The 25,370-nt window shown below is 36.5% G+C and overlaps 1 protein-coding gene across 5 annotated transcripts in view; it reads left to right on the top strand.

The window, feature by feature from the left end:
• The first annotated feature begins 257 nt into the window (after positions 1 to 257).
• The window catches only part of LRRCC1 (leucine rich repeat and coiled-coil centrosomal protein 1), a 46,909-nt gene continuing 21,796 nt past the window's right edge, over positions 258 to 25,370 (top strand). The window contains exons 1-7 of one of the 5 annotated variants that reach the window (XM_030304040.2): positions 258 to 416; positions 2,752 to 2,957; positions 3,268 to 3,333; positions 7,758 to 7,925; positions 10,515 to 10,690; positions 10,790 to 10,996; positions 25,028 to 25,221. In XM_030304040.2, the coding sequence (XP_030159900.1) occupies positions 328 to 416; positions 2,752 to 2,957; positions 3,268 to 3,333; positions 7,758 to 7,925; positions 10,515 to 10,690; positions 10,790 to 10,996; positions 25,028 to 25,221 (1,106 nt within the window). In that variant the 5' untranslated portion in view covers positions 258 to 327. Of the gene's footprint in view, positions 417 to 2,751; positions 2,958 to 3,267; positions 3,334 to 7,757; positions 7,926 to 10,514; positions 10,691 to 10,789; positions 10,997 to 21,746; positions 21,830 to 25,027; positions 25,222 to 25,370 lie in introns of those variants that run through there. The other 4 variants (XM_030304042.1, XM_030304041.1, XM_030304043.1 and 1 more) reach the window with 4 other exon arrangements.

The following is a 25,370-nucleotide window of genomic DNA, read 5'->3' as shown; positions in this document are numbered from 1 at the left end:
ATCATACAGAACAGCTTCAAAGGAAAAACTCATTCTTTCCCCAACAGCTACCACGAGGAATGATGTTTCCCTTTACGGCAAGTCTCGAGAGTTGCGCCCTAGATACCGTAAAAGGGAGGGAAGCCCTTGGGGAAGAAAATCAGGTTTCCCGCTTTGCGGCACCGTAAGGGCGGGAAGGTGCCCGGCTGTCGGTTGGAAGACGGGCGGGTGGGGGGATCATCGCCCCGCCCTCTCGGGCTGGACTTCCGCTCACCAAGGAGGCGTGTTCCGGGCTCTCCGACCCAGCTCTGGGCGCCGGTTAAGATCAAGGTTCCCGTCGCCGGTTCCATGGAGGCGCCGGTGGAGGCGGAAGTTGAAAATGGGGACGGCGACAGCAGCTGCGGGGACTTGTGCTTCATGGACAAAGGCCTGCGAAGGTAAAGGGTGCTGCTCAGCCAGAAGCAGCCTGCGCATTCCCCGGACGGCAGTTGTGGGTAGGTGGCTGCCTCGGTGCAGCGGAGGCGGCACAGCTTTACCCAGACCACACACAAATGCTGTCCGGCTTTCTCCCGCCTTAGAGCTGCAGAATTGCTCTGAAGTACCTCGTCCCACGAATTGTCCTTATTCCTTTCCACTTGGACTTCTGAGCAACCTGGAAACTGCCCTACGACCTGACTCTACCAGCCTTTAACCGTCCTCCCTCCTTTACTGGTTCTCCTTGTTTTTCTAATTATTCTTTTTTTACTTGCTCTGTAATTGTTAGCATTCTCCGGTTCTGTCTTGTCTTTTCTGCTCCTCTTACTTTGACAAAAAGTGGCACTGTGGTATCTCTAGCAGCTGTGGAGCGAAGTTTTACTGCTCTTCATTAGTTTTGCCTCAATTCTCTACACCTGCATTCTAATTTCTCCTTTGCAGAACACTATGATACCTATATCCATATACTTTTTGAAAGTACTAAACATCATATTTAGCTAGTCGTTTCCCTCTTTCATGTAGCCCAAGTTTATGTATGACATACTAAGTTCTTTGTTCTGCTTTACTGACTGGTCCTTGCCTACCTTTTCGGTCTCCCCTCTTAACCATTTCTTCATTTTACTCTATGATTAGCCATACTGCGCTACTGGCAGTTAGTTCCATAGTAGGCTTCTCTGTGCTTTTGCACATGCTGTTCCTTTGTGGCATGCCCTGCCATATGCAGAACCTTGCTGCTGATAATTAAACCATCTTGTTCTGGATTCTGATCTAAAATTTGCTACAAGACCCCAAGGAGATGTTTTTTAAAGGAATATTTACATTTATATTTAATAATAGCTGTTATTTACTGGATGCCATTTATGTGTACATATTATATACATTATCACTAATCCTCACAATTATTCTGCAAGAGGGCAATTTTATAAGTGACAGGAGGCTCAAAGGATCTAAACAGCTCTTTAGCTTCACGCAGCTTGTGAGTGGTTAAGTTCAAATTTAAACCCTATTTCTGTCTAATTTCAGGGTCTGCTTTTTCTCCTGTACCACATTATCTGCAAAGGACTAATTTCCAAAAACTAAAATGTGTCAGAAAATAAATGTACATCATTATGAGCATGTGTTAATAGCATAAGGCCTGGCACTAAATGATACCTCAGTAAATGACAGTAGCTAATTTTCTGCCACAAGTTATTAGGTGCTTCAGTCTGAATTCTAAGGGAGGAGCTGAATGATCTTATGGCATATTTAAAGTGTTTTTGTGTTTTAATTTTGAATTTGAAATTCTTGATGCTAATTTGGAAGCACACCAGAATCCCTTGTTTTTTATTTTACTCCCTGAGTACTAAACCTGAACTTTCACCAGTTAGGTTTCCTCTATGGTAGCTGCTACAGAACATAGAACAGATGCCTGTAACATTGTGTGTTCCTATTCCCAACTGTTCCTCCACCCAGCATCTCTGAACTATGTGCACTGTAGTTTTTATTCCTGGAATTACTATCTTCAGGAAAGGTTCTGGTAATAAATGGCAGTAATTGAGAGAATGAAGAGATGAGTTCTATTTAGAGAAGGTGCATTCCAAATTTATAGAAGGGAGGATGGACTTCACTAGAAATAGCACTAGAAATAGACTTTCACTACAGATAGCAATAACTAATGGTTTCTTTTGAAACCAACTACTTTCTTGGTTAAATAGCTGTCGCAAATGGTAAATAAGGCAAGATTATAAACTCCAGTGCCAGATCTGGATTTATACTGCCTCAGGTAATAACTATAGGAACTTGGACAACTTATTTAATATCTGCAAACTTCAGTATCTTTATTCAGTATCTCAATACTGAGGATATTCAGTATTCTCGCAATACTGGTTGCTGAGAATTGTTGTAAGGGTTAAATGAAATGAAGAAACTGAGGGTTAGAGAGGTTAACTCACTTAAGTAATTTAGCAAAAGAAAATGGTAGAATGCAGATTTGAACTGGGGTATTATGATTCCAGGGCCTTTACAATTACAGCCTTCATTATATGCTGATGTATGTAGAAGCTAGAAATGCCTAGGGTCACTTGCCTCTGTTGAATGGATTTCTTGTTTATCTCTATGGTCCAAAATACTGATTAGTGGTCAGAAGCACTGTACCTTATGAGATATTAAAATGTTACCATAAGTAGGAAGGATTTCATTATAGAATGAGTAGAGCACATACTTATCATCTACATGGTATTTGGTTGATTTTAATTATTTGGCCATGATTTTAAAATCTGTTCCTTAATTATTTTTGATAACATATATTTTCTCTTGTAGCATATCAGAGTTATCTTTAGATTCAACCCTTCATGCCATCAATCTTCATTGCAATAACATCTCAAAAATTGAAGCCATTGATCATGTTTGGAATTTACAACACTTAGATCTGTCATCTAATCAAATAACTCAAATTGAAGGGCTAAATACACTGACAAAACTATGCACTTTAAATTTGTCCTGCAATATGATCACAAGAATAGAAGGTTTGTAAGTGATTTTCATGTGATACTTTGCATAAGAAAGATGATTTAAATGCTTTTCTTCTTCCCAAAAGAATGGAATAAAATATAAACCTTTGAAAACTGAGCCTAACTTTTACTACATAAAGAGTTTTCTTCAAGAAAAGTTATCAGTTTTTTAAGTATTTTGTAAAATGCCAATAAAATTGATTTCACTGCTATCTGACTGGATTTGCTTCAAACTGTCTGAAATAGCAATACTGTGTAGCTCTAAATAATTATTTTAATTCTATAAAGGCTTTATTTTATTTTATTTTATTTTATTTTATTTTAGGACTTGAAACACTAATTAATCTGACTAGATTGAATTTATCTTATAACCACATCAATGATCTTAGTGGTAAGTAGATAATCTTATATTTTCTATAATGCTGAATGTTTGCTACATGTGATGAATTAGGCTGAGCTCAGCATGCTGAAAACTGAATAATCCCATTTTTGACCAAAATATCATCTAGAGAGTGTACTTCAGTCATAATTCTTTTTTTTGGTGCCAAAGCTACAGCTAAAATAAAAAATAGGAACATAAAATAGGGTGCTCGGCAACAGAAAAAACTTGGATGGGAAAGACTTACTTTGGGAGAATAATAATGTTTTAATCATAAATAAGTAATGTACTATCATATAATGAAGAATAGTTATAATAGAACTTTTTACAATGATGAAAATATTATATATCTGTGCTGTGTGGTATGACAACTAATAGCCAGATGTATCCTTTTGGAGCACTTAAAATGTGGCTAGTGCAGTGAGGAACTAAATTTGCAATTTAATTTTAACTTAATTTTAAAAAGCCATATGCGGCTAGTGCTAAGATATTGGACCATATGGGTATACAGCATTCTAAAGGCTATTGCGAATTGAAGATCAAATAAATTTTTTTCTTTTTGACTTTTAGCATGTCTACAAAGTTAAACATTGTTACCTACTTTTAATTGAGTAAAGTGATACACTGATAAAATGAACAAAGTTTCATGATTATTCTTAGAATTATCTGTTAGAACTGGCAGATTTCTTCTAATTATCTTCACAATTCTATCAGTATTTGAAACAATTTTATTCATGTGTTTATTTTTCTCCCAGTACTACAAAAATACTGCCCTATGCCAGGTATTTCATATACAGAAAATTAAAGAGAACCCTACCATTAAGCTGGAATGGCAAGAATATTTTAATTTTTTAATGTTTATTTATTTTTGAAAGAGAGAGAGAGAGACTGAGTACAAGTAGGGGAGGGGCAGGGAGAGAGGGAGACAGAAAATCCGAAGCAGGCTCCAGGCTCTGCACTGTCAGCACAGAGCCTGATACATGGCTCAAACCCACGAACTGTGTCATGACCTGACCTGAAGCTGGACGATTAACCAACTGGGCCACCCAGGTGCCTCAAGAATACTTTAATTTTTTAAAACCTTTTTTCCCTGGGATGCCTGAATGGCTCAGTCAGTTGAACATCCCTCTCTTGATTTCGCCTCAGGTCATGATCCCAGGGTCTTGAGATAGAACCCTGGGTTGGGCATGAAGCCTACTTGAGATTCCCTCTTTCTCTCCCACTGCCCCTCTCTCCTGCTTGCTCTCTCTTTTTCTCTCTCCAAAAAAAAAAAAAAAAAAAAATTAAAAAATAAACGTTTTTTCCCAAAGATGTGAAAATATTAGAATTGAGTATTAATCCTAGCTTTGTCACTGCTACATGCTGTTGAACAAAGTATATTATTACTATTTAGATGCAGTTTCCTTATCTGAAGAATGTGACTCTTGGATAAGATTTGCTCATTCATTCACTCAACAAATATTTATTGAAGATCACTGTATCACATACTGTTCTATAGTGATGAAAAACAACAACAACAAATAGATTAGGTTCTGGTCATAGGGCTTACATTGTAGTGAGGAAGAAAAACAAAAAATATGATTATGTCAACCCCTTGAAAATAAGCAAAAGATTTGAGCAGACGCTTCCCCAAGAGGATATCCAAATGGCAAATAAGCACATGAAAAATATATGTATATATTTAGCATCCTTAGTGATTAAGAAAATGCAAATTACAATTGTAATCAGATCTACTTCATACCTGCTAGAATAGATAGTTTTAAAAACTTACAGTACAAAAGACTGGTGAGATTGTATAGCAGCTAGAACTTGCATACACTGTGGGGAGAACTGAAATGATACAACTATTTTGGAAAACAGTTTGAAGGTTTCTTATAATCTTAAAACATAACACTCACCATATAATCATGCAGTCCTTCTAGGTATTTACCTAAGAGAAATGAAAACATGTCTATTCAAAACCCTGTACATGAATGTTTATATGATTATATAGCTGTTTATATAATGATGTTTATATGATTCTTTATAATCTCCCCAAACTGGAAACAATCTATACGTTTACCACTTAGTAAACAATAAACAAATAATAAACAAATTGTGATTCATCCACATGATGGAATATGCTTGGGAGCAAAAAGGAATGAACTATTGATACATGCAGTCATATGGATAAATCTAAAAAGAAATAGGCTAAGTGCAGGGAGTAAGACACAGAAGGTTGCACTGTATGATTTCATTTATATGGCATTCTGACAAAGGCAAGTTTTAGTGGCAGAAATTAGATCATTAGTTGCCAGGGGTTGAAAATGGGAACAGAGACATGTTGATTGGAGGGATGGAAATGTTCTGCATCTTATTATAGTAGTGGTTATACAACTGTATATGCTTGTTAGAATACATTGATTCACCTAAAAAGGGTGTGTTTTAGTGACTTCATATCAGATTGTAAGAAGGAGTATGAAGAAAATATAGGGAACCATGTAAGTTCTAATGGATAATTCTTAGAATGATAATATTTTATGTGTTCAATAAATAAAGGCACTTTATATAAGAGCATGCAAAAACAGTAAGGCCCCTCACCTTCAAGCCTGTCCTGATAAGAGAACAGAAAGAAGGGTAATGTGCTAGAGCATAGTAATGAGGGGTTAATGTGCTAAGAAAAGAGATGAGAAAGTAGGCAAAGGCCAGATCACAGCTTCATACTCAGGGTAAAAGTTTGCATATTATTCTAGGTGCAATAGAAAGCCATAGGAGGGCTTTAAACAAGTAAGTGATATATACGTGTTTTTAAAGGATCACTTTGGTTGCTGAGTAAGAATGAATGTTAGAAGGATAGGAGTGGAAGTCAAGTGATTGGTTAGGAGAGACTTGGACTAAGGTGGAAATAGTGTAGAGGAGCAAATGGATATATTTTGGGGGTAGAGTTCATAGGATTTGCTGATGGATTGAGATAAGGAAATGAAGAAAAAAGGAATCAAAGGTAATTAGCTGTGAGTTTTTTCTGTAGTTACAGGAGGATGATGGTACTATGTGGGTAAGATTGGGGGAAAAACTAGAGTTGAGGGGGTGAGACATAAGGATTCTGTCTTAAATTTGAGAACCCTATTAGACATAATGTGTTTATGTATTTATATAACGTGCAGTTAGAGATTGGGAATCATAGTTGGAGTTGTAGATTTGGCACATCAATGGTATTTGTAACCATGAAACTGTAGGACATCCTGGATAGCATATGAATAGAGAAGGCAGACCAGGAATGAGCCTTTAAAATTGAAAAGTAAGAGGAACATAAAGTTAAAACATGAGAGGAAGAACCAGTAACGTGGAACAAGGACTTAGAAACGTCACAGGAAATTACGAAGAAATGCTGAGTACTTACAAGAACGCATGAGAGAAAATCTGATCTTGTAGAGAGTTGTCAGAGAAGACTTTTCTGAGGACATGAGGGATGAGTTGAAGTTAGTGAACTTCATGAGGACTGTGAACAAAAGAAGAGGCAACCCTGTAAGAAACAGAAGTAGAAGTTAGCCCAATAAAGATGGAGAAGAATATACCAGTCAGGTTGAAGAAATTGAAGGAAAAAAAAAAAGGTGGGTAAAGTTGAATCTATATATGGAGAATACTAAACCAAGCAAAATTGTATATAAGACCTCAGGAGGAACAACATAGAGTACATCTCTGAATGGTCTTTCCAAAAGAAGGGAGACTAGGGCATTCATTCACTGACAGTCCCCCTTCTGTTGAGAATATCCCTGGAGGTTTTAACTCCCTTACATTTCCAGGCTGCACCTTTGCCCAAAAGCTCCATTTTGAAGGGAGCTCTGAGGCAAGAAAAGAGAAACATGAAGTGCTCCAGGGAGACACTGGCAGTGTACATGGCCTCATTCATCACAGCTGCAGCTCAAGTCCGAGGCTGGTCAATGAGAATGGTACCAGGCAGCAGTCGCCTCTGCTGCAAACCTAGTTCCTAACATTACCATACTCTAGGTGCACTCATGTAAGAATTAGTACCAGGGAACGAAATTAAATGGGTGCTATTTGTATTTTATGCTCAAACCAACAAAATTGAAGGATATTGCAGTGCTTGCTTATGTCTACTAATCAAAAATATGTATTGATCGAGAGCCTTAAGTCATGCCTTTATGCTTCTCATATAAGTACATAACATTGGCCTTGGGAGGTACATTGTTGTGTTTGAAGAAAACCAGAGACCTCCAGGCTAGGGCCTCAAAGAGATGCTAAACCTGTGTTCCTTCAAAACAGAAATTGACTTTACGGATACCTTATTTATTAGCTGTAGCTATATGCAGAGTCTTATTAATGCTGCTCCTTTGTCTCAAAATCTAACCCATGTAAAAATTATTTTTTAATTAGTTCTTGGAAAAATGACTTTGATGGTATCAAAAAATTTGTTTTGTTTTCCCCCCGTACTCCAGGTTTGATCCCCCTTCATGGAATTAAACATAAACTCAGATATATTGACTTACATAGTAATTGTATAGATAGTATCCATCACTTACTTCAGTGTATGGTAGGATTGCACTTCTTGACTAATCTCATTTTGGAGACAAATGGAGAAGATAACCCTGTCTGTCGTGTACCAGGTATGAGCAATTAATTTAATACTTTTTGTAATAGTTAATATTCAAAGATCCTTTATTTGCAGCAACTGGTGTTGATGACCTCCTTTTATTGGTCTTAAGATTTGCAACTTTTTAGTACGTTTGGAAAAAACCATAATCGCAAATAATTTTTAAGACAAATTGCCATTAAAAGAACACAGGATGAACAGATAAGTAATTCTATATAGACAGCTTTATGCTTGATAAGTGAATGCCTCAAAATTAAATTATGTTACGTTATATTCTTACAGTATAACGCTGTGCAGGCATAAAAAAATAAAAAACAATCTTTAGCTACTGGTATGCACTTATCTCCAAGATACACTGTTAAGAGAAAGAAAAGCAAGCCAATTACAAAACATTGCAAATAATAGGTTGCCATTTGTATGCAAAGGGTAACGTGTGTATTTGCTGAGTATATATGTAAAATATCTAGAAGGCTACACCAAAAACTGGTAACAATGCCTAACTCCGGTATTAAGTAGCTGGAGGTCAGGAAATGCAGAAATAGTGGAAAGGGTAGCTGCAAATCAGGAAATGTTAGGAAAATTTTTTCCTGTATACTTTTTAAATTTTATCTGTGAATGTGTTAAATAATTAATAAATAAATGATTTTTGTAAGAAAGAAAGCTTAAACTGAATATGATATATAGAAGACACTGCTGAAATGCCATTTGAGCTAATTCAGAATCCCTGAAAGCTGGCAAATACAAAGCAGACCAGACTGCAGTTTATAGAACTCACTAATCTCAAGTTGCTTAACCAAGCAATAAGATGACAAATGTAGAATATGAATATATATTCTAAAGATCTGCTTGGGTAGAAGTTGGCTATAGAGTTGGCTCCATTCTGTTATTAATATGCAACTGTATGAAGGCTTTTCCCAGAATGGAAACCTGTTTTGATAATTTTACTTCAGACAAGAATATAATAGATTTGAGATGAACTATTTTCCTCAGGCGATATAATATAGTCTCCCTAACAATCAGGATAGTGAACTTCAGTTTTCTTTTCTTGAAAGAAAACCTTATTGCTAAAACAACTTTATTTTTTCTCTACTTACCCAAGTTGGATTTTTTCTTAACAGTTTGTCTTAAGAGTCTCTAGTTCCTACAGTTTGAACCTTTGTTTTTCAGTTTATTTGACGAGGTATTATAACATGATTGCCATCCCCCTAGAATTGAAGGGATACTTATTACTAAAATTACTTAATTTCCCTTCAAAATTTCTAGTATTAATTTGCCAGACCTCCTTCTTTATTTTGGAGTTTTTCCAACCATTTCATTGCCCTTTGTTTAAAATTATGGTTAAGTAAAATTAAAGTGTTTCTTTTAGCCGAAACACAAATTAATGGTGATTTATCAGATTTCTCATATTTAATTGTACTTAGGGAAAATAAACATATTCTTGAATAGTTGATACATTGCCTATCTTAATCTTAGTTATATGTAATTTAAGGGGGACAGTTGGGGATGTTTAATTGTACTAATGCTTGAGGCTTCATTAGCAAAATTCTGGATTTCTGGTTGTTACCCACATTACCTGATTTATATTTATACTAATCATATTACAAATAAAAGAAATGTTTGGCTTTCTGTTCAGAATAAACTGTTACTTGGGAATGCAAGCTGGTGCAGCCATTCTGGAAAACAGTATGGAAGTTCCTCAAAAAACTAAAAATAGAACTACCCTACGACCCAGCAATTGCACTACTAGGCATTTATCCAAGGGATACAGGTGTGCTGTTTTGAAGGGACACATGCACCCCCATGTTTATAGCAGCACTATCAACAATAGCCAAAGTATGGAAAGAGCCCAAATGTCCACTGATGGATGAATGCATAAAGAAGATGTGGTATATATATACAATGGAGTATTACTCGGCAATCAAAAAGAATGACATCTTGCCATTTGCAACTATGTGGATGGAACTGGAGGGTATTATGCTAAGTGAAATTAGTCAGAGAAAGACAAAAATCATAGGACTTCACTCATATGAAGACTTTAAGAGACAAAACAGATGAACATAAGGGAAGGGAAACAAAAATAATATAAAAACAAGGAGGGGGACAAAGCATAAGAGACTTATAAATATGGAGAACAAACTCAGGGTTATGGGAGGGGTTGTGGGAGGGGGGATGGCTAAATGGGTAAGGGGCACTAAGGAATCTACTCCTGAAATCATTGTTGTACTATATGGTAACTAATTTGCATGTAAATTTTAAAAAATAAAAAAACAAGTTAAAAAAAAAGAATAAACTGTTACTGGTATCATGCAGATATAACTTTAAAGCAATTTTTTGAAAGATAAATCCAGCAATGGTGATTTTTAACTTTCTGATCTTCACCAGGAGGATTTTGTGGGATGGGTGGTGGGTGCTGTTTGTTTTGTATTTAATGATTACATACTAGAGAAGGACCAAGGAGCTTTTATTACAAGTTTATTTGTTGCATTCCAGGACTAATTTTATCATTTAGATGATATATCTGGTAGCTGATAAATTTACTGTATTCTAGAAATAACTAACTTTTTAATGCCTGACTTTTCACTTTGAATATGTTGTTTCCAAGGGTACAGAGCAATTCTGCTCCAGACGTTGCCACAGCTTAGAATCCTAGATTGCAAGAACATATTTGGTGAGCCAGTAAATTTGTCAAAAATAAATTCATCACGCCTACAGTGCTTAGAAGGTCTTTTGGATAACTTATTTTCTTCAGATTCTCCACTAAATATAAGTGAAGATGAGGTATGGTATTGTTTGTTTTTTTTTTTAATATAAAAGATAACTTCAAATTTTGACTAATAATATAAATTTAAAAGATTTTGGTTTGTTTCTGTATCATAGATAATTGATAGTATGCCAGTGGTAACACCACCCATCGATGAGATAGTTCCCTTGGATCAGTTTGCATCACCAACAGATACTGGTTTGACATCCTTTATATCTGTGTGTCCATCTTCTGAGCCGGAGAAAGTTAATCATGAAAACAATTTTAATAATGACATGAAACTTCAGAAAATAGATGATCAAATTTTACAGCTTCTCAATGACGTAACTATTTTTCCTATTTTTCTAAGCAGTGTGTTTGTTGAAAAAAATAGTTAAGAATATGTAAAATAAAGATACCATACAAGCTAACCAACCAGAAACACTTTACAGTTAACATATTGGTATGTATGTATTTTTTTCCTTTGCAGAAATAGGATTTGTAATAATAGTTTTATAATAGTAGTAGTAGAAAAAGGTAACACAATTTTTTCACTCATTTTCCTTTTTGTCCTTCAAATGTTTATTATGTAATTCCTTTGTTCTGCTGTACTTCATATTATTTCCACCCACCCACCTTTTATTTCAACACTAAATAACCTCAGAACTCTTGGACTCAATGTTTATTATCATACAGGATATGTGAATTTCTTTATTATCTATTATCCTCTATTATCTAATTGCCTCTATTTTGTTCACTTGTTTAATGATCAGAACCACTTCTAGAACTTAGAGCTGAATGACAAGTGAATTTACATAGTTCCTGCTTCAGTTTCTGTTTACAGCAGACCCTCACCAGATTAATCTCTACTTTCCTGAGATATTCTTTTTTTACCCCTACTACTGGTACCCTGGCTTTTAGAATATTTGAACTATGTGGATGAACTACAATTCCTAGATTTATTTTTGTTCGGGTCTCCAACCCTTGCTCTAGCATTCTTGGCTATGATCTACAATAGCAGCTGTTTTCTTAAATATCACACCTCCCAGAATGCAGTAGATTATTACTTAACCCCTACCTGGATGTATGGTAGAAATACTGTGGTACAGCCCAAAGAGGCTATTAGTCAAAAGTCTGTTTGACCTAGATATTTGTAATTAAATTTTAATCAAAATTTTTTCCTCCAAGTGAGGTGGGTGTGGGGAGTAGAAAACGCTAATGGACTTATGGTTCAAAAGATTTTTAATAATTCTGAATTGTTATCATACTTAAAATACTAACAGTGCTTCAGTAAACAAGAGATCTACCTTAGGTCAGTGAATTAATAAGGCTGTAAGGATTTTGTTTGCCAGAAATCTCTAGAGATTTCATTTGGGCCACATAGGTAGATCATAACAGAACTGGGACAACAATGCCAGCCTATACATTCTTTGATATTGTTGATAACATGTCACTGAGCTTTCAGACGTCTCCATTTCCTCAGATTTCATCGTACATCTTTTCTAATGGTTGACTCTTCTACCAATGTCAGAACTTAGATTTAAGTTGAGTAACTTAAATATGAAGTGAACTTTTGCGGCTTTTCTTATGCCATCCTCCTTTCATTTTCACAACAACCCAATCAAGTAGATAGGGATTAACATATCATTCTTATTTTATGAAAAAGAAACTTGGGACTTGAAGCATCCTTATTAGTAAGAGAATTGAGCTTCAGACCCAAATCTCTAATAACCAGTCTGGTATTCTCTCCACCATCATGCTTTTTACTCAGTTATGGTGACAGTTCTTCCTACCTTGTAACCAAAAATAGGACTCTAGCTAACAGGGGGAAAAAGCATGACTCATTGCTCCACATATTAAAAACAAAATTAGGTAAATAACTTCTTATCTGCTAACCTACCTGGTGTGGAAGGTAAACGTAAAATTTTAATTTCAGTTGATGTATACACTCTTATTTCAAAAGTAGTAATTTATAAGTGAAGTCATTAAATTACTGAAAATGTGTTATACTACAATGATACTTTTAACTATGGGACTTAGAATTATTATACTGATTTTGAGAGTTCTCTGTGAAGACTTTTGTCTTTTAGTTTTTCCCTATCATTTTATGATGAAATTTTCAAATTTAGAGCAAACTTGAAAGAATTTATTAGTGAATACCAGTATACCCACCAACTAGATTCCGCCACCAACATTTTACTTTACTTATTTCATCATATATCTATCCATTTATTTATTTATCAAACTGTCTTATGACATGGGGCACCTGGGTGGATCAGTCAGTTGAGCATCTGACTCTTGGTTTAAGCTCAGGTCATGATCCCAGGGGTGTGGGATCGAGCCCCACGTCGGGCTCTCTGCCGAGCATGGAGCCTGCTTAAGATTCTCTTCTACCCCTCTCCCTTGCTTGGATGTGTGCTCTCTCTCTCTCTCTTTCAAATAAAAAAAATTAAAATAAATTTTGAAAAAGTACCTTATGACACATTTCAAAGTAAATTACGTGTATTGGTATACTTCCCCCAAAACACTTAAGCATTGGTATACTTCCCCCAAAATAACTAACTATAGAGTTCAGTATTTTTTTTAACCATCATCTCTTTTGATGTAAAATATAGATGTGTGTTTTCCCTGAATTGACAGTATATATATATCTGTTACCCAAACTTCTAAGAAGATAAACATTACCGTGCTCAGCATTACCCCTTCTCACTGTCTTCTGATCCCCCAAGGCAATCACTTTTCTCACTTTTTCATCATAGATTATTGAATGCTTCTTCCAGAACCTAATACAAATGCAGTCATACAGTATATATACTCTTTTGTGTAAGGTCTCTTTCACTCAGCATAACTTTTTTTTTTTCTTAGTGTTTATTTATTTTTGAGAGAGAGAGAGACTGAGACAGAGCACAAGCAGGGAAGGGGCAAAGAGAGAGAGAGACACAGAATCTGAAGCATGCTCCAGCCTCTGAGCTGTCAGCACAGAGCCCAACATGGGGCTTGAACTCAAGAATGGTGAGATCATGACCTGATCTGAAGTCGATCGTTTAACCCACTGAGCCACCCAGGCACCCCACACTCAGCATAACTTTGAAATCATTCTATATATGTCTTTCTATTATTTAGATCTTTTTCATTGCTCTCAGCAGTAGATTTAGTATACAAGTTTTGCGTATCTTTTATTAAATTTATTCCTAAATGTTTTATGTTTTACAGTATCACAAGTCAAACAGTTTTTGTGGTTTCAGATCCCATGATTGCTGCTTATTTGTGAAATATAATTTATATTTATACACACACACACACACACACACACACACACATACATACACACATATAGCGCTTGGGTCCTGTGACCTTGCTAAATTTACTTATTAGTTCTAGTACTTGTTTTTATATTCCTGGTGATTTTCTACATAAATGATCATATGGAGACAGTTTTCTTTCTTCTCTGATCTTTATGCTGTTCCTTTTTGCTTTGTTGCAAGAGCTAGGATCTCCATTGCAATACTGATGATAAATAGAGTGGGCACTTTCGCCTTGTTTCTCATCTTAGGAGAGCCTTCGATATTTCACAATTCAGTATGATGTTAGTCTTGTGTTTTTCATAGTTGCCCTTTTATCAAATTAAGGAGTACTTCTGTCCCAAATTTGCTGAGTTTTCTGATGTTGATATTTTTTTGTCAAATGCTTTTTCTGATCTTATGGTTTTCTTTTTTACATAATAGTGTAAATTACATTGATTAATTTCCAAGTGTTAAACAAACATTGCATTTTTTAAATAAACCTCATTTAATTATGATATAGGATCCTTTTGTATATTCTTGGATTTAGTTTCTAATCAATGTTTTATGAGGGTTTTACATATTTGCTCGTGAGGAATATTTCTTTTTACTTTAATTGTAGCATGAGGATTTGTGTCTTCTCTCTCCCTCTCTCTCTTATTTCATGTATTTTTTTTTTCTTGGTCAGTTTACCAAGGGTTTTGTTTTTCTTTACAAAAATCAGTTTTGTTAGTTTTTCTTAAGTTTATTTATTTGAGAGAGAGAGAGAGAGCGAGCAAGGAAGGGGCAGAGAGAGAGACAGAGTATCCCAAGCAGGCTCAGCTCTGTCAGCCCAGAGCCCGATGCTGGGCTTGATCCTGTGAACCATGAGACCATGACCAGAGCTGAAATCAAGAGACACTCAACCAACTGAGCCACCCAGGTGCCCCAGTTTTGTTAATTTTACCTGCTTTCTGTTTTCTGTATTATTGATTCCTACATTTTTTTTTCTTCTATTTACTTTTGAGTATACCCTTCATTTTTCAGCTCTTTTTTTCCCTTTTTTTTAACTTAAATTTTGGTTAATTAACGTAGTCCAGTATTGGTTTCAGGAATAGAATTCAGTGATTCATCACCTGCATACAACACTCAATGCTCATCACAAGTTCCCTTATTAGTATCCATGACCCATCTAGGCCCTCTCCCACCCACCTCCCTCTGTCAACCCGTAGTTTGTTCTCTGTCATTAAGACTCTCTTGTGGTTTATTTCCCTCCCTTCTCTCCCCCTTCCATATGTTCATCTGTTTTGTTTCTTAAATTCCACAAATGAGTGAGATCATATGGTATTCATCTTTTCTCTGATTGACTTATTTTGCTTAGCATAATACATTCTAACTCCAGCCACCTTTTTGCAAATGGCAAGATTTCATTCTTTTTGATGTCTGAGTAATATTGCATTGAATATATATATACCACCTCTTTATCTATTCATCAGTCAGTAGACATTTGGGCTCTCCATAGTTTGGCTATTGTTGATAATGCTGCTATAAATATCCGAGTCGTGTGTGTGTGTGTCCTTTGGGTAAATACCTAATAGTCCCATTGCTGGATTGTAGAGTAGTTCTATTTTTAGTTTCTTGAGGAACCTTCATACTGTTCTTCAGCGTGGCCGCACCAGTTTGCATTCCCACCAACAGTATAAGAGAGCTCCCCTTTCTCTGCATCCCCCTAATACCTGATGTTTCTTTTTTTAATTTTTAATTTTTTAATTTACATCCCAATTAGTATATAGTGCAACAGTGATTTCAGGAGTAGATTCCTTAATGCCCCTTACCCATTTAGCCCATCCCCCTTCCAGCAACCCTCTGTTTGTTCTCCATATTTAAGAGTCTCTTATGCTTTGTTCCCCTCCCTGTTTTTATATTATTTTTGCTTCCCTTCCCTTATGTTCATCTGTTCTGTGTCTTAAAGCCCTCATATGAGTTAAGTCATATGATTTTTGTCTTTCTCTGACTAACGTCACTTAGCATAATACCCTCTAGTTGCATCCACGTAGTTGCAAATGGCAAGATGTCATTCTTTTTGATTGCCAAGTAATACTCCATTGTATATATATACCACATCTTCTTTATGCATTCATCCATCAGTGGACATTTGGGCTCTTTCCATACTTTGGCTATTGTCGATAGTGCTGCCACAAACATGGGGGTGCATGTGTCCCTTCAAAACAGCGCACCTGTATCCCTTGGATAAATGCCTAGTAGTGCAATTGCTGGGTCATAGGGTAGTTCTATTTTTAATTTTTTGAGGAACCTCTATACTGTTTTCCAGAGTGGCTGCACTGGTTTGCATTCCCACCAGCAATGCAAAAGAGATCCTCTTTCTCCACATCCTCGCCAACGTCTATTGTTGCCTTGAGTTGTTAACGTTAGCCATTCTGACAGGTGTGAGGTGGTATCTCACTGTGGTTTTGATTTGTATTTCCCTGATGATGAATGATGTTGAGCATCTTTTCATGTGTCTGTTAGCCACCTGGATGTCTTTGGAAAATTGTCTATTCATGTCTTCTGCCCATTTCTTACTAGGTTATTTGTTTTTGGGTGTTGCATTTGGGTGTTGTTTGTAAGTTTTTTACAGATTTTGGATACTAACCCTTTATTAGATTTGTCTTTCACAGATACCTTCTCGCATTCTGTAGACTGCCTTTTAGTTTTGTTGATTGTTTCCTTTGCCGTGCAGAAGCTTATCTTGATTAAGTCCCAATAGTTGACATTTGCTTTCCTTTCCCTTGCCTTCGGCGATGTGTCTGCTAAGAAGTTGCTGTAGCCGAGGTCAAAGAGGTTGCTGCCTGTGTTCTCCTCTAGGATTTTAATGGTTTCCTGTCTCACATTTAGGTCTTTCATCACATTTAGGTCTTATTTATGTGTATGGTGTAAGAAAGTGGTCCATGGGCACCTGGGTGGCTCAGTTGGTTAGACGTCCTACTCTTGATTTTGGCTCAGGTTATGATCTCATGGTTTTTGAGTTCAAGCCTTGTATTGGGCTTTGCAGTGACAGTGCGGAGGCTGCTTGTGGTTCTCTGTCTGCCACTCCCCTGCTTGCTGTCTCTTCGAAAGTAAACATTAAAAAACGAAAAAAAGGAAAGTGGTCCAGTTTCATTCTTCTGCATGTAGCCATCCAGTTATCCCAACACCATTTGTTGAAGAGACTTTTTTCCATTGGATGTTCTTTCCTGCTTCGTCAAGGATGAGTTGACCATATAGTTCTGGATCTATTTCTGGGTTTTCTATTCTGTTGCATTGATCTGTGTGTCTCTTCTTGTGCCAATACCATACTGCCTTCATCACTACAGCTTTGTAATATAGCTTGAAATCTGGAATTGTGACCCCTTTAGTTTTGTTTTTCTTTTTCAGGATTGCTTTGGTTATTTGGGGTCTTTTGTGGTTCCATACAAATTTTAGGGTTGTTCTAGCTCTGAAGAATGCTGGTGGTATTTTGATAGGGATTGCATTAAGTGGGTAGATTGCTTTGGGTAGTACAGATATTTTAACAATGTTTGTTCTTCCAACTCATGAGCATGGAATGCTTTTCCATTTCTTTATGTTCTCTTCTATTTCTTTCATAAGTGTTTTATAGTTTTCAGAGTGTAGATCTTTTACCTCTTTAGTTAGGCTTATTCCTAGGTATCTTCCTGTTTTTGGTGTAATTGCACATGAGATCAATTTCTTGATTTCTTTTTCTGCTATTCGTTATTGGTATATAGAAATGCAGTAGATTTCTGCATGTTGATTTTATATCCTTTGACTTTGCTGAATTAATGTATTCTAGCACTTTTTAGTGGGGTTTCGGGTTTTCTGCATTGAGTATTATGTCACCTTTAAATAATGGAAGTTTGACTTCTTCATTACCAGTTTGGATGTCTTTTATTTCTTTTTGTTGTCTGATTACTGAGGCTAAGACTTCCCGTACTATGTTAACTAGTAATGGTGAAAATGGACTTTTCAAAAAAATTTTTATTTATTAATTTTGAGAGAGAGCGTGAGAGGCAAAGAGAGGGAAAGAAAGAATCCCAAGTAGGCTCCATTCTGTCAGCACATGCAGGGCTCAGTCCCACAAATCATGAGATCATGGCCTGAGCTGAAATCAAGAGTTGGTCACTTAACCAGTTGAACCAGTCACGTGCCCAAGAGTGAACATCCTTGTCTTATTCCTGATTGTATGGAAAAGGCTCTTAGTTTTTCCCCATTGAGGATGATATTAGCTGTGGGTCTTTTGTATATGGTCTTTATGATATTGAGGTATGTTCCATCTCTCCCTACTTTGTTCATGGTTTTTATTAACAATGGTGGCTGTATTTTGTCAAATACTTTTCCTGCATCTGTTGACAGAATCATATGTTCTTATCCTTTCTTTTATTAATGTGGTGTATCACATTGATTGATTTACATATGTTGAGCCAGCCCCACAGCCTAGGAGTAAAGCCCACTTGATCATGGTGAATAATTCTTTTAATGTACTGTTGAATTTGATTTGCTAGTATCTTGTTGAGAATTTTTGCATCCAGGCTCATCAGGGATATTGGCCTGTAATTCTCCTTTTTCGTGGGGTCTTTGTCAGGGTTTGGAATCAAGGTAATGCTGGCTATGTAGAATGAGTTTGGAAGTTTTCCTTCTATTTCTATTTCTTGGAACAGTTTGAGAATAGGTATTAGCTCTTCTTTAAATGTCTGGTATAATATGCCTGAGAAGCCATGTGGCCCAGGATTCTTGTCTGTTGGAAGATTTTTTTTTTTTTAATGTTACTTATTTATTTTGAGGGAGAGAGGGAGGGTGGGAGGATAGGGGAGAGGTGGAGAGAGGGAGAGACAGAATTCCAAGCAGTCTCCACACTGTCCATGCAGAACTTGACGGGGAGGCTCAAACTCATGAACCGTGAGATCATGACATGAGCCGAAATCAAGAGTCAGATGCCCATAGGCACCCTGTTGGGAGATTTTTGATTACTGATTCAATTTCTTTGCTGGTTATGGGTCTGTTCAAATTTTCTATTTCTTCCTGTTTCTGTTTTGCAGGGAATTTTTTCCAGATTGCACAGTTTTTTGGCATATAATTTTTCATAGTATTCTCTTATAATTGTATTTCTGTGGTGTTGGTTGTGATCTCTTCCATTCATGATTTTATCTATTTGGATCCTTTCTCTCTTCTTTTTGGTAAGTCTGGCTAGGGTTTTATCAATGTCATTAATTCTTTCAAAGAACCAACTCTTAGTTTCATTGATCTGCTCTACTGTTTTTGTTGCTGTTTGTTTGTTTCTGTATCATTTATTTCTCCTCTAATCTTTATTATTTCCCTTCTGCTGGCTTTAGGCTGCATTTGCTGTTCCATTTCTAGCTCCTTTAGGTTTAAGGTTAGGTTTGGGACCTTTCTTGCTTCTTGAGGTAGGCCTGATTTGCAATATAATTCCCTCTTAGGACTTCCTTTGCTGCATCCCAAAGGTTTTGGACAGTCATCTTTTTATTTTCATTTGCTTCCATGTATTTTTTTATTTCTTTAATTTTCTGGTTAACCCATTCATTCTTTAGTAGGATGTTCTTTAACATCCATGTATTTGAGGGATTTCCAAATTTTTTCTTGTGGTTGACTTCAAGTTTCATAGCATTATATTCCAGAAATATGCATGGTACGATCTTGATCTTTTTGTACTTGTTGAGGGCTGATTCGTGACCCAGTATGTGATCTATTCTGGAGAATGTTCCATGTGCACTCGAAAGGAATGTGTATTCTGTTGCTTTAGGAAGAAATGTTCTGAATATATCTGTTAAGTCCATCCTGTCCGGTGTGTCATTCAAAGCCATTGTTTCCTTGTTGATTTTCTGCCTAAGTGAACTGTTCATTGCTGTTACATGAGGTGTTAAAGTCCCTTACTATTATTGTATTACTATCAATGAGTTTCCTTCTGTTTGTTATTCATTGCTTTATATATTTGGGTGTTCTCAGGTTGGGGCATAAATATAGCCCTCTTAATTATGATATAATGCCCTCCTTCATCTCTTTGTACAGTCTTTGTTTTAAAATCTACTTTGTCTGATATAAGTAGGGCTACTCCCACATTCTTTTGACATTCATTAGCATGCTAGATGGTTCTCCATCCCCTCACTTTGAATCTGCAGGTGTTTAGGTCTAAAATGAGTCTCTTCTAGGTAGCATATAGATGGATCTTGTTTTATTTATCCATTCTGGCACCTTTTGTCTTTTGATTGGAGCATGTAGTCCATTTACATCCAGAGTAATTATTGAAAGATATGAATTTAGTGCCATTGTGTTACCTGTTCCTGGTGATGCTCTTTGGTCCTTTCTAATCTTCATTGCTTTTGGTCTTTTTTTTTTTCCTCAAAGAATTCCCCTTAAAATTTCTTACACAGTTGATTTAGTGGTCACAAACTCCTTTAGTTCTTGTTTGTCTGGGAAACTATTTCTCTTTGTATTTTGAATGACAGTCTTGCCAGATACAGTATTCTTGGCTGAATATTTTTCCATTCAGCACATTGAATATATCTTGCCACTCCTTTCTGACCTGCCAAGTTTCTATGGACAGTTCTGCTGCAAATCTGATCTATCTTCCCTTGTAGGTTAAGGACTTTTTTTCCCTTGCTGTTTGCAGGATTCTTTCCTTATCAGTGGATTTTGTGAATTTGACTACATGTGTTGGCAATGCCTGGCTTTTGTTGAATTTAATGAAGGTTCTCTGTGCTTTTGGATTTTAATGTCTGTGTCCTTCCCCAGATTAGGGAAGTTTTTAGCTATAATTTGCTCACGTAAACCTTCTGCCACTTTTTCTCTCTTTTCATCTTCTGGGACTCTTATGATACAAATGTTGTATATTTTAATAAATCACTGTGTTATAAGTCTTTGTGATCCCTGACCTTTGTTTCCCTCTTTTCAGCTTCATTATTTTCCATAATTTTATCTTCTATATTGCTAATTTGCTCCTCTGCCTTGTTCCATCCTTGTTTTTGTGGCCTTCATTTGGGTTTGTATCTCGGTTATAGCATTTTTAATTTTGGCCTGACAAGATTTTAGTTCTTTTATCTCTGCAGAAAGGGATTCTCTGATGTCTTCTATGCTTTTTTCAAACCCAACTAGTATCCTTATAGTTAGTTCAGACATCTTACTTATGTCTACATTGATTAAATCCCTGGCTGGCATTTCTTCCTGTTCTTTCTTTTGAGGTAAATTCCTCTGTCTTGTCATTTTAGAGGAAGAAAAACAATAATAATAATAACAGGATGAAATAAAAATTTTAAATTAAATTTCTATCAAATAAAGGAAGGTAGGCCTAAGCTTGTTTTGGTCTGCTTAAGAGAAGCTTGAAGGAAAAAAGAAAAGAGAAAAAAAATTAAAAATTAAAAAAATAATAAATTTTGTTCATTCTGCATCCAAGAAATAAAAGAAAAAAAACAACAAAAAAACAGAAGCAACAACAGCAAATGAACAACAACAACAAAAAACCCAAACGAAGCTAGATCACCTAGAGCTGAAATTTTGCAGCAGTCTATGATCAGCAGACTGAGCTCATGGAAGGCATTGGTGTTCTTCCGGGGGAGTGGCCTGTTTCTCTGATTCTCGAATGGACTTAATCCTAGTGGAGATGTGCCTGGAAGGCACAGGTGGCCGGTACTTGGTTTAACAGTTCTGTTCTCCACTTGGTGGCGCTGTTTATCTCACTGGGGTAGATACTTCTTGGTGGACTAATGGTAAAAATGGCTTCACTCTGCTCTCTAGTCTCCAGAGTGGGATGTTTGTGCCCACACAGATGGATGATCAGTCTCCCCTCCTGTGTCCTCAGCTCCCTGCCTTTCCCGTCTGTGTCCTAGCTGTCTGCCTACCAGGAAGCACCTCTCCAGAGTTTTGTCTCAGGTGAGGCTCTGTTTTGGAACCCCACACTTCAGAGACCCCCACGGTTTGAAACCACAGTGATCTGAGGGAGCATCTCACCATCCTGTGGCCAGGGCCAGCTTGTCACTGGAAATAGTCGCATCACCATGCTGTGGCAGTGGCTCAGTTTATGGTAAATCACAACACACAGCTGGCACCAGGATTTGCTGCCCTCAGCTGACATCATTGTTCTTATATGGGTGAATGTGGTAGCTTGATGGCACCCACTAGGTCTTTTGCCTGGGGAGAGAGCTTATCACCTGTACCAAATGCACTCCAAGCAGGGGAACTGCTTCTCCCCGGGGGACCCAGGGGATCCTTGGACACTGCTGCCTGCTCCTGGTGTTCCACCCTGCTTTTTTGCCAGAGCACCAGCCAGGCTGAGCTCTGAAACTTTAGACACTGCTGTGTATAAAAACGGATAGTAGTGATACCTTCTCCTTTTTCCTTTGTCATTGCTTTTGGGGAACAGTCTTCTTGTGCAGACCCCTGTTCATGTTTTCACTCCCCCTCTAGCTGCTTTCAGGGGAGTGTCTTCTTGCACAAACTCAATACGCTACTCTCTCTCACCCTGTGCCTTTCTCCTCTCTGTGAAAATGGCTCCTTCCCCTCTGCTGTACCACAGCCCTTCTCTCCCTCAATTCACCTCTCTGCGCTGTACCTGCAGTGTTCTCTCCCTCAAATTATGTAGGTTGTTCTATCAATCCTCACATCGATTTCCTAGGTGTTCAGAATGGTTTAATGTTGATCTAGCTGTGTTTAGGGGACAAGTCCAGAGTCCTCTTACTACTCCATGTTCTTAACCCCCCATTTTTTAAATTCTTAATGTAAGTGCTTAGATTACTGATTTTACACCAGTCGTCTAGTTAAATTAATTAAACATTTAAAGCAATAAAAAATTTTAAACACTGCGTTAGCTACATTTCACAAATTTTTAGACATCTGTTTTCATCATCTAGCTGTATTTTCTAATTTCTCTTGTGATTTCTTCCGTCATCCAAGGATTATTTAGAACTGTCTTATTTAATTTTCAAGTATTTGTGGTTCCTAGACATGTTTATTGCTAGTAACTTCTAATTTCCTTCCATTTTGTCAGAGAACATTCTGGATAATTTTACTCTTTAAATTTACTGAGACTTATTTTATAGCCCAGCATATGGTCTATCTTGGTGGATCTTTGTGCACTTGAACAGAATGTGTATTGTAAACTTGTTAAGTCAGGATGACTAATAGTATTTTAAGATGACTTGTATCATTACTGATTTTTGTGTCTAGTTCTATCAGTTGCTGATAGTGATTTTTTAAAAATTTATTTGTTGTCTGGTTGTAGCCCTTGCATGCAAGGTGTTGAAGTCTCCATCTAAGAGTGTAGATTGGTCTGTTTCTTACTTTAATTCCCTGAACATTTGCTTATTATATTTTGAAGCTCTGGTATTAAGCATGTACGTGTTTACAACTGCTTTGTCTTCCTAATGAAATGTTCCTCTTTGTCTCTGGAAGTATTGTTTTCTCGAAGTCTGTTATATGTGATATTAATATAGCCATTCCAGCTTTCTTATGCTTGTAATTTATATGATAAATCTTTTTTCTTTAATCAGTTTTTAATAAGCGCCTTATTGAGTTATAATTCACTTACTGTGCAATTCAATTGTACACATTAGCAGTCACTACCATTTCCCTCCAGTCCTAGGCAGCCGCTAGTAAATTTTATTTTTCTCTGGATTTGCCTATTTTGGGAATTTCATGTAAATAGAGTCATACAATATGTGGCCTCTTGTGACTATTTTTTCACTTAGTATAATGTTTTCAGGTTTTATCTATTTTGTAGCATGTATCAGTACTTCATTTTTTTGTGTGTCAGCTAATCTGTTGAGTGAATATACCACATTTTATCCATTCTTTTTGGGTATTTTGGGTAATTTCCATTTTTTGACTATTATGAGAAATGCTGCTATGAACATTCATGAGTAAGCTTTTGCGTAGACACAGGTTTTCATTTCTTTTTGCTATGTATCTAGTAGTGAAATTCTAGGTCACATAGTAACTGTGTGTAACCTTTGACCTCACCAACTCTGTATATGCTCACCACAATTATATCTACCATCTGTCATCATACAATGTTACTGCAGTACCATTGACTGTATTCCCTATGCTGATTTATTTGTTCCATAACTAGAAACCTCTACCTTCCCATCTCTTTCACTCATTTCTCTCATCCCTCAGTCCCCTCCACTGTGGAAACCACCAGTTTGTTCTCTGTATTTATGGGTCACTTTATGATTTTTTTGTACGTTTGTTCGTTAGTTTTGGTTTTTAGATTCCACATATGGGTGAAATCATATGGTGTTGTCTTTCTCTGACTTATTTCATTTAGCAAAATACCCTAGGTCCATCCATGTTGTCATAAATGGCAATATCTCATTCTTTTTTTTATAGCCAAGTAATAGTCTGTTGTTTTTTGCTTATTTGAATATTTGAGTCCTCTCAAGTTAGGTCTCCACTGATTGCGTTTTCCCTTGAGAATAGGTCATATTTTGTTGGTTCTTCCTATGGTGAATAATTCTGGATTTTATCCCGGACGTCGTGAATGTTAGGTTGTGGAGACTTCAGATGCTATTATAGCCCTCCGAAGACTGATACTTCAGATGTAGAAACATTTAACTTGCTTTCACTCGAACTATAAATTTGTCTGTCTTGGGCAGCAGTTTATTTTTCTTAATGTTTTACTGGCTTCTTGTAGTCTGTACTAGCCTGTGATTCTTTAGGCCCACAGGTCTATGGTTTTTCTACCTGAAACTTCAGATTCCCTATGTACTGCTGATTGTGTTAAGCTCTCAAGTGAAAAAAACCATAAAAATAGAAACACCCTGTTCTGGTGATTTTTTCTAAGTGTCAACTATAGAATAAGCCAGCTTTTGTTCACTTTCCAGGGTGTCCAAATAGTTTTTGTTTATTGTTGTTTACATTTTTCCTAGAGTTTGTGATTGCTGTCCTGAAAATCAACCTTGTCGGAACTTATTTGTCCATACCAGAAGCTGAATTTCCTGTCTTAAATTCTAAACATACCTAGTTTATGAACTCTTAATCTTGTAAAAAGTCATAATGTTTTAGGAAATATCACATTTAAATCTTCTATACTGAATTGAACTCTAACAAACCTTGTTGGTTCTTTTATTCTAGACTTCCGATTCTTTAATAAGTAATGTGCCCGAGAAAGATCTCAGACCAAAAAGAGATACGGATATGACTTCTGAAAGCGAATATGGAAACAGAAAAGAATGTAATAGGAGAATTCCTCGAAGATCAAAAATCCCATACTATTCCAAAACTATTCAGACTATTAAGCACCACAACAAAAACAACCCTTTTATGAGGTAATTGTTTTAGTTTTAGAAATTTGAATAAGGCACAGAGATACAAGTTAATACTGTTGGCTTGTTCCTTTAAAGCTTTGAGCGATATTTCTTACTTTTCTAATGTCAGAGATTTGACTTTCCAGCCTTGCTGGCTCAGAGTTGATCAC

This window comes from Lynx canadensis, chromosome F2, assembly GCF_007474595.2.
Source record: "Lynx canadensis isolate LIC74 chromosome F2, mLynCan4.pri.v2, whole genome shotgun sequence".
NCBI classification, from domain to species: domain Eukaryota; kingdom Metazoa; phylum Chordata; class Mammalia; order Carnivora; family Felidae; genus Lynx; species Lynx canadensis.
This window is presented reverse-complemented; position numbering and strand designations above follow the sequence as displayed.